A 16420-nucleotide genomic window follows, 5' to 3' on the forward strand; every position below is an offset into this window, starting at 1 on the left:
GTAAATACCGGTACTGTTCCGCCCAATGCTGAACAGTTCGCAGGGCTGTTTTTTTGTGGGGGAACCTCAACGGACTTCTAAATGCATGTACAAAACCTTTATTCTGCACATTCAAATGCATTATTCTAATGTTTCAAACAATTAGAGAGCCAACAGTTGAACATAGGGAGCATGGAAGAGTTTTTTCAAAAAATTAAAGCAACCTTTATTGTTCGTTATGTTTTCTTGTACATAATGCAAATCCCAAGTAAGCAAGTGACTGAGTGGAGATTTGCAGAGTAATTAAAATATGTACACAGAGGTTGAACAGTGACTGAGTGTAATAAGCACAACAACAAGCGCTCTTTCACAAAAACAGAACTCGCCATTTGCACACAGATGCCAGCGTAATCTAAATATTTGTTGTGTGATTTGCTTTTACTCTAATGAATAATATGTACCATGAAATAGACATTTCATAATCAGGTAAATCAGGCATCCAATTCTCCATCTTGTTCTTTGCAAAAGAAAAGGGGGGAAAAAATATGACAACCATTAGTATACATGTAATTATGGCTGAATACTAATAGAATTTACATGTGCCGCACTGGCAGGAAAAAAAAAGACTGAACAGCATCTCTTCTAACAATGGAGGAAATTTGTAGTTGACTGAATACAACCAAAGTAAAATGTTTCACTTATTATCAAACATCATAACAGAGCACTAGAATACATCAAATTGCAGTTATCATTAAAAAAAGCTATTTTTTTTCCCTTTGCCATGAAACAAAAGAAAACAGCCATACAGAAAATGGTCATCATAAATGGGAGACCTTTTAGCAGCACTAGTTAGCAATATGGATGCATAATGGGTAATTAAGTGAAAAATATGCTCTACTGCTATGTTCATTGCACCAAATGAAGCAGTAACGGGCCTCATTAAAAGGGCAGCAAGTTCTCAAAGCTGTTTGGTTCACAGAATTCTGCGCGACGGGTTTTTCCAACCAATTCTTGGAGATTTATGATCGATATAACAAAGAATCAAGTTTCTTTTTCAGATACAATCCAGTGGTCAATGAAATCATACACTTCAGAAAAATGCAGTCATTTCATATGGCTCATTTAAGTTATGTGTGTAGGATTTAGTGCCAACTAGTGGTGAGATTGCAGACTGCATTTTGCTGTCACCTGTCACAATTTTGATTCCATTCACGGTCTTTGGCGAAAGGATTTATGCTCTCTTTCATCCTCTTGTGATAAGCAATATGTATGATCCTCCATTTCACAAAAATTATGGTTCTCAAACCTTTTAGCCTGCACAAGCAATCAAATAGCAGTTTGCAGGGGAGCAACCACTGATTATTCATTTTTATTCTACAGTCTTCTGGCCACAATGCAAAATGCTGGGTAAGTATGTGCCTTTTGGGCTACTGTATCAACATAGCAGTACAACATGGCACCTCCACTGTAGCATTCAGGTGAATAAAAGTGTAATTTTAAAAAGGATGGATAAATCAAAGACTTGACATGTTTTCCAATGTGTCTGCTCCTCCTTTATGCAGGCTGCATTTAATTTAATGTTAGCCGTAATGTCGTGAGTAGGAAAGTCGCTAGCGATACAGCCGATCTTCAAACATGCTCACCACTGTAGCCACATTCACGTTTTGTATGTGTGTTTTTTTAAAAACTGACATTTTGGGCAGCCTTTCAGACTTTAGGGTTGACATTTGTCCATCTTGAGTTTTCATGGGTTAACTCTTATTAGGAAGCTTTTATTGTTCTTTAGAGTAACCTGCGTTCCACCCCCCACCCCCCACCACCACCACCCAAGGTCTTGTTAGGTTTAAAAGTGTACTATACCAAAGATAAGCTAATTTGAAAAGCTAATATGTCACTATTAAAAGGTTTTCAAATTGTTATTTCCTCTTTTTGACCAAGTTGTAACCCAGATGATCTTGAATTGAACCCATATTGTCTGGTTGTCAAAAACCTTTAGATTTTGGGCAAGTAAGGTGAAGAGGTATCATTGTGATTAATGCAGTCTCATGCCACTTCCTATCAAGAAATAGCAGATCCCGAATGGGGCGGGGGACGCGGTTATGGACCCACCATGGAACATTTGGGTTACGGTTATGGTTGTGTAGGGTTAGTTAGGGTTAGACAACCCCACTTTTAAGGGGTTTACAAGTACTATAGTTACTTCTATTTTTTGAAGAAATTACAAACTAGTTCATTTTTACCTGAGGCCATTAAATAAGGCCATCGGGTACTGTGAAGACTTGGCGTCCATCTGTCCGTCTGTCTATCCGTTGGTCCATCTGTCTGTCTGTCTGCCTGTGTTCAGCACAAGTCCAGTCCTATTACTGCCAGAGTCTTCAAATTCACAGGGAACATTCTTGGGGGACATACCTTGGACAAGTTCAAAGATGGCTAACCTTGACCTATTTTAAGAGGTTAAAATTTCTCATTCTGTTTCATTGTTACGTTTTTGTATTGAGTGGCGGGGGTGACAGCCAGTCAGAGTCACACTCTCACGAGCGCCACTAGCTTAGCTTATGGCAAGCTAAAAGTGAACGCTCTCATTATGGCCGAACAACTGCCCAGTTTCTAGGTGTTCTGTGTTAGTACCCTGACGTGCTTGATGAATTCCTGCGCAAACAGTAGTTCCCAAATAACTGTGATATATTCGTGTGAGATAATGAGTATATCTCATCTAAATGAATTCTAAAATTTACCAGTAATAAAATTATAAAGATAACTGAAGTTTTAAGAGTGGCCATAATAAATATTTAAGAAGCGTAAAGTTTATGAGCAACTTCACTTGTTATTGCTCAAGCACACTGTAAACATTGACACGATGGAGTTTGATGCGGAAGAGTTCAGAAAGATACGATTGGAATGTTTTGATTACCATTTACAGTTGGCGATGAAAGACTTGGGTGTTAACTTCGTGTTAAAGTCAGAGCAAGAAGCTACACTGAAAGAGATCTATCTGGGAAGAGACACATTCTGTGTGTTGTCGCTCCAACGAGAGCGGCACGCTGAGCAGTCTGGCGAAAGTACTCCAGCGAGCTCAACCTGTGGGCGAGCTATCCCACAATACTAAAATAGCAGAGATGTCGCTCCAATGAGAGCGGCACTTTGAGCAGAGTAGAGTGGCACCATGATGTCAGTGGCAAATCTCTCTAAAAACGCTTCATGTATGTGTTTATATAACATGTTTCTCATATGTTCTGGAAAAGCTAGTGAGAAATAAACACTTCTAAAACTGAAAACGCTCTTTTTGGAACCTAATAACACCTCTGAAGTCATTTAAAAGACATTTCATGGATGTTAGCATGGTGACGTCACAGCGTAGCTGCAAACTGTTTTGTTTGTGTGTAAATATAACGTCTTTGTCATATGTTATGTAAAAGCTAGTGAGAAATAAACATGTCTAAAACTGAAAACATTGTTTTTGTAACTTTATAACACTTCTGGAGTGATTCACAAGACATTTCGCGGACGTCAGCCTGCACGCTCTTGTCGGCTAACTCAAAGCTAACTTGTCAAAAGCTCATAAATGTAAATACTGTTTATGATTGATTTATTGATTGATACAGGGGCTTTATCGAACATGTACAAATTGTAAGTAAGGCAATAGGATCTTACTAATTAATATAAATAACAACAAATGTGTATATATGTATACACACACACACACACACTTTGCACCATGGGATACCAATTAAACAACTGCAAATTATAAAGAAGACAATGCCCATACGGCTGAGGGTATTTTAGTATTACGTTATTTTTTTTTTAAAAAATCCCTAAATTCTCTGCAGCCCTTCAATATTTTTACTTGTTTTATATATATGTTTGGAAATTTCAGTTTTGGTCCTTTACTGGTACACAAATGAAGAACAAATTAAAAATGCTATTTATATATTCAGTTTTTTGCACATTGCTATTTTATTGTCATTCTATAGACTGATGAATTAACTGCATAAACTGATAATGTGCAGCCTCAGTGTGGCAGTTTGTTTGTTCCTTAGATGTAATATGTATGCACAGAGGAACCATAAAAGTGCTGAGCACCTACTGGAATTATTGAAAGCACCTGCATTTTGCATTCATGTTCATGAGTGTGCAGTGTTTACATTCGGCCTGCTCCTCTTTGATCGTATGTGATGTCATATGTGAGTGTGATTAAGTTTGCTGACGTCAGAAACACTGCATCAGATTGCACAGATGAATCCGAGTGATGCCTCTGACTTCCTGTGGAGGACACCGAGTGTAACAATCTGCACACGGAGATGCGAATATGCAAACCCCAAACGACATAAATAACACCAACAGAAAGCTGCTTCATCATTCCGAGCTGCCTGTCATCATCTTATTAAAGGGCCCTGTAGATTAGGATCACCGGGGCAGCATCACAGACAGGTGTCCTCACGGCAGGCACGATAACACGCCATCAGCTTCCGTAAACTCTCAGGTACCTGCTGAGGCTGTCCGGGGGAGAGGCCAGCTTGGAGCTCCTAGGCTTTGGTCTGGTCTGTGTGGGCTCAGGTTTGGAGGGCCCTGAGCAGCAGGATACCTCTTCTTCCACCGGCTGCCTAAACACAGAGACAGTGGATGAGAACCAGAGACGGTGAGCCTTTTCCCCTTCCTCCCTGATCTCTAACGCTGGTGGCTGGTCTGCAGCCAGCTCACGCGACCACTGTTTTTGCCTTTACTTTCATGGTGGTGCTGCTGCTGCTGAGTGCATGTACCTCTTCATCACTGCTACACCAGGACTCGGCGCCTGTTTTTTTTTTTTTTTTTTTTTTTTTTTTTTTTTTTAACACACCTTAAAAGCATTGGGATTCTTTTGCTGCAACCCCACGCCATGCTGTCATCTTATGGCGATGCTTGAAAGGACTCAACCGTATGTGCAGCAGGGTATAATTGCCACCTGGCTGCAAGTTTCAACCGCATTTCTTGCAGTTACATTTGAAAGGCATTGTTGATTTTTGCAGTTGCTCCATCAAATGAAGGCTGTAAGAGAAAATGCATTCACTGTGCTGATGAGATAAGGTTACAGAATCACTGGTGCTGAGCTCATCACTGACACACACACACACACACACACACACACACACACACACACACACACACACACACACACACACACACACACACACACACACACACACACACACACACACACACACACACACACACACACACACCATCCCCTTGCACAGCCGCAGCTGTCTTCAGGAACTCTATTATCCATATTGCCTTTATACACACACACACACACACACACACACACACACATATATATATATATATATATATATATATATATATATATATATATATATATATATATATATATATATATATATATATGCAACCTCTGCCTTCACACAAATGTGTAAATGAGCAAAGCAAAGGTATGTAAAATAAATAAATAAATAAATAAAAAATATTGACTATGATACCTGAGCTATAATCACTATCAATGCTGCATTTATGGGCTGAGTAAGAAGCTTTATGTGCAATTAATAATTTAATGCTATTTCCAGGGAGCAATAGGTGATATTGATTGATGCAGTTTATAAATAGTAATAAGTCGGCTTATTAATAGTAATAGCTGACAAAGCTGTATGGCGTTTGGAAATGTTGAAGCATATCACGTTGCTTATTGAGATGTTAATTGCAGACCTGCATTACAGTGATACTGCTGACGGTATAATAGTAATGTGCAAAAATTTTAGGCACAGTTTTTTGTGTATATTTCTGTGTGTGTAAGGCAGCGGGGTCATTAGTATGTCAGTAAAAGACCCAGATGAAGAAGAAAATAAAGGGCAATTTAAACAAAAGGAATTTAAGAATTTAGTTTATTTTCTAGCAGAAAGTAAACATATTTTTGGATTAATTCATTAAGCCTGGTTATTTTATAGGTTTAATCCATAATTTCCCAAAGAGAGAGAGAGAGAGACAAAAAAAACCCCTAGAGCTAAGAATGAATTAAAAATTAAATGGTCAATGTGATTTTCTTGTAAAATAAAATGTAAATAATTCAATTTTAATGGTAAAGGCTTCCACACCAGATGTTATTTTTCTTGGACATACTTAGCACTCTATATCATAAATTATTTTAATAATTTTTTGTGCCTGATGGTTTTAAAAATAAAAAATAAAAATTGCACAGACCTTTATTTTTTATTTGGTATTACTGTTTGCATGCATTGACCATAAGCAACAAAGAAAAACAAAAACAAAAGTATACAGCTAATTAATGCTTTATTACACCCCCCCCCCACTTTTGCAAATCACGTGATCCCCACCCCCCATTTTTCGCCCAGGTTGATTAGCTATTAAAATAATAATAATAATGATAATTACAAAAATACAAATAAACCCATACTACTGCGATCGTCTTGACATATTTGTGTCCATTCTTGCAGCTCTTGGATGAGGAAATAAAAATAAACAAATCATAATAATAAAATAATATGAGTGAGGAATTCGGGTTATTCCCACAGGATGTCACACCTGTAAAAAAAAAAAAAAAAAAAAAAAAAAAAAAAAAAATGCAATAACAATAACATTCCCAAAAATACATCTGAGAAAAGATTATCTAAGATAATGGGAAAAAATAGATCTAAGGACCTGACCAAAAAAAAAAAAAAAAAAAAAATTAAAAAAAGAAATAGTGTGGAGTCTGCAAACTTTATTTTAAGCACGTTTTTATGTGTGAGAATGATGCAGTCAGAAAGCCTGATGACTCCTTTTTTAAAATTATTATTATTATTTTCATCTCCATACATATGCGTTTAATCCACATTAAGGAGCAGATCCTCTGTCCTCCCAAACTGGCTTTTCCTCCTCGCAGCGGCTCCCTCCTCTCTCTCTCTCTCTCTCTCTCTCTCTCTCTCTCTCTCTCTCTCTCACCCCCCACTTTTTTTCCTCCTATTTATGAAAACGTCACTTTAAGTCCCTCCCTGTTTGAATCTCATTAGTTTCTTGTGTGTTTCTCCCTGTCAATAATCCTGAATCCAGACTCTCTCTATTTCCATCCCTCTCTATCTGTCAATCAGCGCCGCCTTTGAACTGAAAACCACTCCGACCAACTTCAACTCACTCAATCCGAGCGGCTCGGCTCCTTCTCCGGCTTCCTTTTTCTGCCAACATTCCCTTCTTTTTCACTTTTGTACCGACCGCCAGAGCTTTGGAAAACGCCAGTACAGAGCCCCCTTTTAAACAAAACTTGAATTCGGACTTTCTAGAACCGAGAAATCAAGGGGTTTAAAACTTTGTGTTTTACCCTCTCTATTTTTTTTTTTTTTTTCCGGGGGGGAAAATGCCGCAGCTCAACGGCGGCGGAGGGGACGATCTGGGCGCAAACGATGAAATGATTTCTTTCAAAGACGAAGGGGAGCAGGAGGAGAAAATTTCGGAGAATTCTTCGGCAGAAAGGGATTTAGCAGATGTCAAATCGTCGCTTGTAAACGAGTCGGAAACGAATCAGAACAGCTCGTCGGATTCAGAGGTAAGTTAAAAAACAACAACAACAAAAAAAACAAACTACCGGTTCGGGGAGGTTCTACTTTTCTTACATGACTTAAAGTTTAGATATCAATGCGCCGTTTGTGTTAACTTTAACGCTGTTTCATTGCATTTCAAGGCGGAAAGACGGCCTCCGCCTAGATCTGAAACTTTCAGGGACAAAACGAGAGAAAGTTTAGAAGACGGTGAGTTTCTGCTTTCTTTTGTTCCACTCTGATATTACAAGTGAATAACGGAGAGTATAGTGTTTTTATTAATATTTTTTTTCAAAGTTGCCAAGGCCACTTTATTTAAAAAAAGTTTTCTTCTCCCCCCCACCCCCACCCCCTCCTCTTCCTCCCCTCCCCTGCCCCCTTCCCCCCCCCCCCCCCTCGCCATGTTAGCTGCGAAAAGGCAAGATGGAGGGCTGTTCAAGAGCCCACCGTACCCGGGCTATCCGTTTATAATGATCCCCGATCTCACCAGTCCCTACCTCCCCAACGGATCACTTTCTCCGACAGCGCGCACAGTAAGTCCCGTTTATTTCCCGCTGTATGTGCACAAACACTGTCCAACACGCACACCCGACTGCAAGGTTTTGGAGGTGGGGGTACACGGGGTCAGAAGGGACGTGAAAGTGTCACCCACATTAAAAAAACAGCGCAGAGTCGAGTTTTACAACTACGTGAAGTGTACAGTAAAGAGCGGCACGCGCGCAAGCCTCTGGTTGGCATGGCCAGCAGCTAGCATGCTAAAAGCACAATTTAAAAAATATATATATATAAAAAGTAAATGGCATTATTATTTGTTGAGGCAGGTCATGTGCAAAAGGTATTATTTAAAAATAAATGCATGAGCATTCTGACATAATAATAGCAATAATAATAATAATTATTGTTGCAGGTTCTGCAAGGGTGCACCTGCATGCTTTCGAAGTGAATCACAAAAATGTTCAGAAATTGCATTTGGCTTGTGTGAAAAATGCCCTTTTTTCTTCACACACACACATGCTGCAGGAACACCCTCACCTTTGCGCTGCCTTTCTAGTGGTTTTGCATTTTTGTACAGCAATATTTAAAAAAAACGTTGTTAATGAGCTGATCAGTTAATTTTATGTGTGAGATTTTGCAAACATGCTGCAGGAATGCAACATGCATTAAAATTTGACAGGTTTTCTTTTTTTATTATTATTATTGTGCGGTTTCTTGAGTGGAGCTGATCAGCATGTGAGCATGTGCACTGCTGCAATTTTGTAAAAGAATGTGCAATGCAAATCCATATTTGTAAATACATTCAAATTATTTATTTAGACATAATCGGGCGTGCAATAATTATGCATGCTTACTCATTTGCGCAGCACATCCGCCAGTCCCAGTGGGCAATGGTGATCCTTAAGCAGCATAATTTTCTCAACCAGTTTTTTTTTTTTTTTTTTTGCACACATTTTATTTAAAAGGTTGCAATTACAACTCTCTGCTTTAGGACCTGTCTCATTTTACAATGTTAAAGCAAAGACCAGGCATTAGGAAATGTGACTCCCCCCACCCCCCTTTAGCCCACCTCACACCCCAGCTTTAGCTTACAACGCTGATATGTTACCTCAGTTTTTGTACACACACCTTGAAAATAAGTGCGCAGCTGACACATAATGCCTCCTTCGTGTTTGACAGAATTTCTTTTGAGTTCCACACAATCACCCACATGAAATGATGTAAAAAAAAACAAAAAAAAAACCTGACTCCTCTCTTGCATGTGTGCTGTTTTATAGTTTAAAGATTTTGTCATTCCCGGCAACTGCACCTGTGAGAACATTTTGCCATTCTTTTTCTCTTAGTCAGCCGGGTTGTGTTAAACACTGCCAGCTGGTATGTTGAATTAGTCACTTGTATATTCTCATCAGTACTCTCAGAAACGCATGCTCACATCAATACGCATGATTTGTAATGAATCGCTGCCTTCTTTCGCTGGTGCAGATTTGTAGTTTTCTTTGAGGCTATCGTAGTACTCTGTCGTGTACTAGAGGTGTAACGTTCATTTTATTGTGCTTATTAAGCAGTAATAAAGACAAATGGTGAAGATGCTGCAGTGAGGAATTGTTGGCCTTCTGTACCTGTAAATCCAACTGTAAATGCTATTTTCAAGCATAAATAGGAAAAAAAAATGAACACAATTAAAACATTTTCAAATTGCATGTTTTTTGAGTTGTTCCCTGTTTTTTGGCCACTTCTCAAATGTTGTTAAAAATAACATTAATACATTTAAAAGGCAGCTGCTAGAATTTAGGAGCACAAATTACAGCATGTGGCACACCTTTATTGGAGCTTGATTCAAACATCTACCTGAAATGTAGTAGCACGGTGATGGTGCTTTTCGGCTTTCGGCGGTCTGCCTCGGCCCGTGCTGTCTGCAGCACCCTGTGTGTCCAGCCATTAGTGCTTTGAAGTGTGCAGTCACTGTAATATAAATGTATTAGAGTTAAAGCTGGCATAAATAATTCACCTGGACATTGATTAGCTGTCTTGCTCTCTAACACGTCACGTTAAGACACTGAATATGACTGGTGCTATTATTGCAACAAGACTTTCTCTGTCTTGTCGTGAAGGACTTTGATTCTTGCAGCGTTTCCCTTCATTTTTCTCCTGCTGCTCACCTTAGTTTCAGGTGATGCGCTGGCGTTTGAACATGTGTTGCATCATGTAGGTTTTTTGTATGTGTGTGCTTTGTTATTATTACTATTTTTATTTAGCTTCAATTTTAATGTCAAGAAATTTAAGGCAGCAAAATTCAGATTTTTTTTCCCCCTTGTCCTCTCTGTGTTAGCTCGTGCTCACTCCAGTCTGGATATTTTGTCAGATTTTTATTTATTTTTTGTGACTTACTAAAGGGGAAAAAATATCCCTGCATCGCAGTTACCATAATTTGTCTGACCACTGGGAGCTCTAAACCAGTGAGAATTTGTTTTTTCTACCACCTAAGTCCGCGGAGGCGTAGAATTTGGTGTTATTTAACAATTTGACATGATGCTGTGCTCATGCTATAAAAGCCTTCATCCTTTCGTCTCCTCCTTTCCTGCGCCTGCCGTCTCCCTCCTCCCTAAAGCTCATACAAAGGCCTGCTGGATCACTGGATGCAGGTTGAATCAGAGAAGGGGCCTGGCCAGTTCACCCCATTTTTCTGTGTTTTACTTTCTCCTTGCTCTCCCTTTTTCCTTGCTGTCTGTCTCCCTTTTGTTTCCTGCTGATGCTAACACAGGGCTTGTGGGGAAAAAGGCGGCAGGTTAACTCCAGTGCTGTGGGATAACATCACACCTCAACAGGTCTTGAGACAGAGAGGCTGAGAAGGGACGCAGGATCTGGGCAGCCAGCTCTCCTGTATCGGGGCTGCAGGGCCCGTAAATCCACAGGCTTTATTTACTGCCTCTCGGACTTATGAATGTTAAGATATTTGACGCCACCCTTGGCCCCATAATTCTCCAAGCCTGGAGACTTTTGGTGGAGGGTTTTTTTTTTTTGGTTCCCCTCCTCATCTGTATATGTTACTTCAGTATGAGTCACAGCTGACTCGTATCGTAAAGGACATGCGCAAATTTTAAATATTGCAACAGACTATTTTGGCCAAGATTTTGAGTTTTGATGTGTAATTACAAGCAGTTTAAAAAACAGAAAGAATGAGAACGTGGAGAAGGGCACAAGGAAGCGAAAAGGCAACACCGAGCACCCATCACTGTATTTAGAGCGAAACAAGATGCTCCCACAACCTGTGGCGATACGACTACATGACGGTGGAAAGGTTTTGTTTGGTCGAAACAATAGCCTTTCTCTAGATTTTCCCTCATTTTATTCACATTGCGATGTCGTATCATTTGTACTGCAGCAGAGATTTCTTATGAAAATACAAACACAAAACAACAGTCCACTTTTATGCTATTTTCTTTATCATAATTATTATTTTGGGAAAATGGAACAGAGGATTGTAAAGAACATTAAACAGTGGATACAACGCTGCATCTTTTATACTCACGTGAACACGTGATTATGGCTTTATCGGTTATAATTCACACACACACACACTTTTCAAATGTGCCTGCAGCATAAGCATAACAATGGTATATCATATGTATTATGTGTGCTGTGCTGCTGTAAATGGATTCTTGCCTGCGACAAGAGGAAAGATACTTTAATGCGGCTTTAAAGGATAGAGCCCATACCTTATCAAATTGGCTTTACATGTTAATGGGGCCTAATTGGTGTCCGTGGGGGGTTCCGTGGCACGACACGACCGCATTTTGTGCCTCTAGCCGCAAAATGCACTCTGAATATAGTTGGAAGGTTGCGCTTCTTTTGTCTTGCAAATCACTTGTGTTTACAAAGTATGGCGGAAGCGGCTCCCGCTCTCTTTCTGTCTGCCTCCCACTACTGCTTTTTCACTTTCTGCTGTTTGTCTCATTCTATGCGTGGAGACGGGGTACGAAAAAGACCCGCATTTTTTTTCTTTGACTCAATAAACAGTCATAAAAAGTACAGTCTGCTTTGGATTTGAGGAGTTAAGTTTGAGGGGTGTTTGGGGGGGGAAGCAAAGTTTGGCAACATTAAACTAAAATTGGGGCCTGCTACACATTAGCGGTGCACAGCACATTCTCGAAGCTTAATTAGTCCGAACTGTAATTGTTCATGGTCTGCCAATAGGAGTAATGCTCAGGAAAAGTGGAGTCGCACTAAATCGGCCCAGGGTTTTTAAAACAATAAATCACTCGCATATTTGTGCCGTGATTCAGATGGAGGCTCGACCTCTCCCATCTCGACATGTGGTAAATTGTAAAGTCAATGAATCGCAGATGTAGGGGTGGAGGGGGCGATGGTAGGGTGTTTGGGGGGCTGGGAAATGGAGAGGGAGTGAGAGAGTGAGTACAGTAAGGTTTTGTTACTGCCTGGTGAATGAATGGAAAAGGTTTGCGCAATAAATATTTACTGAGGAGATATATGTTTTTTTTTTCTTCTTCCAACTAGCGGGGCTTAATTGTCTAATGCCGATGATGTTGGCAGGCTGAGCCGCGTGAGAGTTTAAGCGCCCGTCGATCTGTCAGTTCTGCTTAAAACACCAGAAAGAGAGAGAGAAAGAGAAATAATTCAGTCAGTTTGTGGGTGTGTTTCTAATCAGATTTTTAACTAGTGCAATGGGAGTAGTGGATCCCTGGTGGCAGTATGAGCTGAGTTTGGGTGTAGCCACCCTTCAAGTACAGTCAACTCTCCTTTGGCACGGAACCTTTTTTAATTAAGTCATTCATTGTGTGGTTTTTAATGTTGTGACAGCTAATCTGATGCCTCATTTTAACTCCATGTAATAGCACATTTCATCACAGACCAGGTTGGATGAATATTTATTTATCGATTGGTAAAGCAAATTGTTAGACTTGACACATCCGTCTCTACCTCCTGCAGCTTTCTCTGTTTTTGAGCTTCCACATTCTACTTTTCTGTGTCTGAGGAAAAAAGGGGGTGGGGGGCGAAGCATTAGCTTAGCAGCTGTGCTCTGCACTGATGCCCCTCTGCTGCACCCCCCCCCCGACCTAAGAGTGCCCCCCACAGCCCCCGCTGCACTCCTTGTTGCTCCCCCTTTCTTCCATGCATTTCTATACAGCTCAACACAGAGATAGCACTGTACATCTGGAATGCAGTTTTTGTCATCTGTTAAATGTAGGTTAACTGTGCTCCACAGGGGTTGGGGCGCCCTGAAACATGGAAATTAAATTATTGTGGGTGTGAATGTAGCCACCGGTAAAAATTTGTATCTGCCTGCTCCATCTTACAGCTTTATTTTTATTTACTTGTTGGCAGCGCATTTTGCACTCCTCAAGAACTGTGCACGAGTTCACGTATAATTTCAAAATAACTGCAAACTTCCTGGTATTTATTTAACAAAACAATTCACCTTTCTATACTTGCAACAGTTAATCGATTATTAATCAGTTGTTAAATTAATCACCAACAATTTTTGTAATTGATCAATCGTTCATTTTTTTAAAGTTCCAAATTCTCATATTTTCAGTTTCTTAAATGTAAATATTTTCTCATTTCTTTATTCCGATAGTAAACATTTGAGAACATTATCTTGGGTTTTGGGAAACACTGATCAACATTTTTCACCAGTTTCTGACATTTTATGGACAAACAATCGTCGACAGTGAAAATAGTCATTAGTTGCAGTCCAACATCTTTTCCTGAAAAAATAAACCCTCTGGATTTGGAAATTTTTGCAGGATGGTGCTTAGTTGTTCCCATTCAGAGGCCGATCATACAGAATCCACGTGCTGATTGCGTTGGATGTTAGATGGTGATGTTTCATTCAGTTATAATAAGATTTGCGGTGGTTGCAGTGAGAGTTAAGATTTTATTGGTAGCGCTGCTGCTGCACTGCACCAAGAGAGAGATAAAGTTAAAATGACTATTGATTGCATGTTTCAAATATAGAAGATGCAGTTAAGGTTTGGGTTAACGTGATGGTTGCCAGTAATTGATATTTTTCACCTTTGCAAAAGTCATTTTAAATGCCACTTTTTATTGAGCCATTTAGCGCTAGAATTTTTTATATAACATTTTTTTCTTGTACCTGTAAACATGTTAGTTTTAACAGCAGCACACTTTTGATGGGGGTTGGGATTTAAGAGAATGTTATGCGGAAAATAGTTTCAACTCAGCCTATCTCTCTAGAAGTACCTCTGGTATGCATGTTTCTTTTCTCTCTCTCTCTCTCTCTCTCTCTCTCTCTCTCTCTCTCTCTCTCTCTCTCTCTCTCTCTCTCTCTCTCTCTCTCTCTCTCTCTCCTTCCTCTTTTTCCTGGCCCCTCTCTCTCTCTCTCTCTCTCTCTCTCTCTCTCTCTCTCCTTCCTCTTTTTCCTGGCCTGAATGTGCATATTTCTATAAGTTCATTCATAATGGGACCCGAGCCCTCCAGTAGCCAAACGAGTTCACCAGTAGCAGGGTGGGAGGGAAAGCACGATGTGGGAGGAGGCAGAGCAAAGCGGGAAATGTGTGTTAGAACCCCACATGTCTGCACCGGGAGGTGGGGGGAGCTGGGTTGGATGCACAAAAGCCGTCTGAATGGAGCACATAATTGCTGTTAATGCTGGGGCAATGAGAGCAGCGACAGTTCCTGATTAGATGTCCAAACAATAGTGCCCCTAGGCGTCGCATTTATCTTCCTTTTAAAAAAAACAGCAGGAACTAAGTGCAGGGAAATGTGGGTCGGCGTAGTGAGTTTCGGTTTTCAGCCACGCTTGATGTGCAGGCATGTGTCCATGTGTGCAGTTCGTGCCTCCGATTCAACCCCCACCTCTCCCGTCCAACGGAGCCATCCATGCCCCTCGACCTCATCTCGTCATAAAGAAATTAGCCTTAAAAGTGGCGAGTAAGAAGGTCGCTGTGATGCTGGAGGAACTCTGATGGTGCTGGCCTTCTGTTTGGATTGTGGAGTGTGTTTGGGCAGGGTCAAGTGCTTTGGAGGGAATTTTATGTGTGTGCATGTAGGAAGGAGGTGCCACTCTGCCGTCACAGCTCTTAATGATCATGTCGGCTGGATAATGACTAGCCAGTGCTAGTAGTGTGCAGAAAACACCTGTGGTACACCAGCCGTTTATGGATAAGGTACACTGATCTGGAACATACAGTCGAAGCGGAATGTCATTCATAACACAGAATCTTCAAAAAACAAAACAAAAAACTTTCCCTCTCTCATCTGTTACACGATTAATCACAGATTCTGTGTGGAAAATACCAACATCTTTCCTACTACATCAGCAAACATCGCTTTCAACATGAAGCGGAAACATGCTCCCTCAACTCATGTGTTAATATGGTTTGAGCTCTTATATTCCATAACATTTTGATTCTTATTGTTCAGAATTGTACATAAATTTGCATTGTCAAAATCGATGAGCCATAGACAGTGTTAGACAGGCAGTTTTTTGTTTAAACACCTTTGTTTTTATACCCAGTTTGTATCTCAGGTCTTTATGTAGTCGAGGGATTTTCTCTATGCAGATAATCTGTCCAGAAAAAAATGACTCCGTTGGAAAGGAGGCACTTTATGTGCGCAAAACACATAATGGAGGAGTTTAAGGTGATAAAACTCCAGTCATTGTATTTTTAATCTACTAATTAAACTTTTAATTGCAGTGGGATAAGCTCCAAGCAAGTGAGCGTGATTATGTCCGGCGAACGCGCGCGCTTAAGAAACATCGGCGAGGTTACACTAATGAGGTGAAGTCTGCTTGTTTTGTCGTTAAAGGTGGTGGATTCATAACTGCCTGCAAAAGGTGAGCGAGGCTTTAGAGTGCAAGCAGAAATAAATTCATCTGCTAATCTGCGGATTAGTGGGATTTTAGGGGGAAAATGTTGGCGAGATTGCTTAAAAATGCACAAGGGTAATAAAATGTAACCCCTTTCCTCTGTTGTGCAGTTTGGAACAGACTTAAGTTTTTTTTTTTTGATGAACCAATTCCAGCGCAAAACGGATTAAAAGCAGATTCCTGTCTTGGTTCTTTAACCAGCTGTTGGAAATCTATTTACTCACAATAATAATCTGCCTCTTGTAAAGAGACAGCTGTCAACTTGTGTACAGCAAGCGATAACATTTCATGTGAATAGCCTGTCACTTCCACACATGGCCTCATCCCGCCATCTGAGCACTGAATTGCCAACCATTGTGCAGGTAATGGTGTGTGGAGTGTTTATTTAGCTCCAAAATGCAGCATCAATCATTAAATAAAGCCAGCCTGGCGGTGTTATTACGGGATCAAATACAGGGGAAAAAAAATCTCCAAAAACTGCAAAGTAATTTCTATGAAAGTATTTTTTTTTTTTCAATTTGCATCCTCTGTATATTTTTTAGGAATTAAATAATGGCTTCCATTTTAATCTGAA

The 16420-nt window shown here is 40.1% G+C and overlaps 1 protein-coding gene across 38 annotated transcripts in view; it reads left to right on the plus strand.

The window, feature by feature from the left end:
• Positions 1 to 6906: 6906 nt before the first annotated feature.
• tcf7l2 (transcription factor 7 like 2) overlaps positions 6907 to 16420 on the plus strand; it is a 162186-nt gene continuing 152672 nt past the window's right edge. For 11 of the 38 annotated variants that reach the window (XR_004566604.1, XM_034194348.1, XM_034194352.1 and 8 more), the window contains exons 1-3: positions 6910 to 7507; positions 7643 to 7709; positions 7908 to 8032. Coding sequence is in view for 37 of the 38 variants with exons in the window: in XM_034194348.1 (XP_034050239.1) it covers positions 7319 to 7507; positions 7643 to 7709; positions 7908 to 8032 (381 nt within the window). In the remaining variant the exon portion in view is untranslated. Of the gene's footprint in view, positions 7508 to 7642; positions 7710 to 7907; positions 8033 to 16420 lie in introns of all 38 variants that reach the window. The other 27 variants (XM_034194351.1, XM_034194353.1, XM_034194366.1 and 24 more) reach the window with 6 other exon arrangements.

This window comes from Thalassophryne amazonica, chromosome 18 (assembly GCF_902500255.1).
Source record: "Thalassophryne amazonica chromosome 18, fThaAma1.1, whole genome shotgun sequence".
NCBI lineage: Eukaryota > Metazoa > Chordata > Actinopteri > Batrachoidiformes > Batrachoididae > Thalassophryne > Thalassophryne amazonica.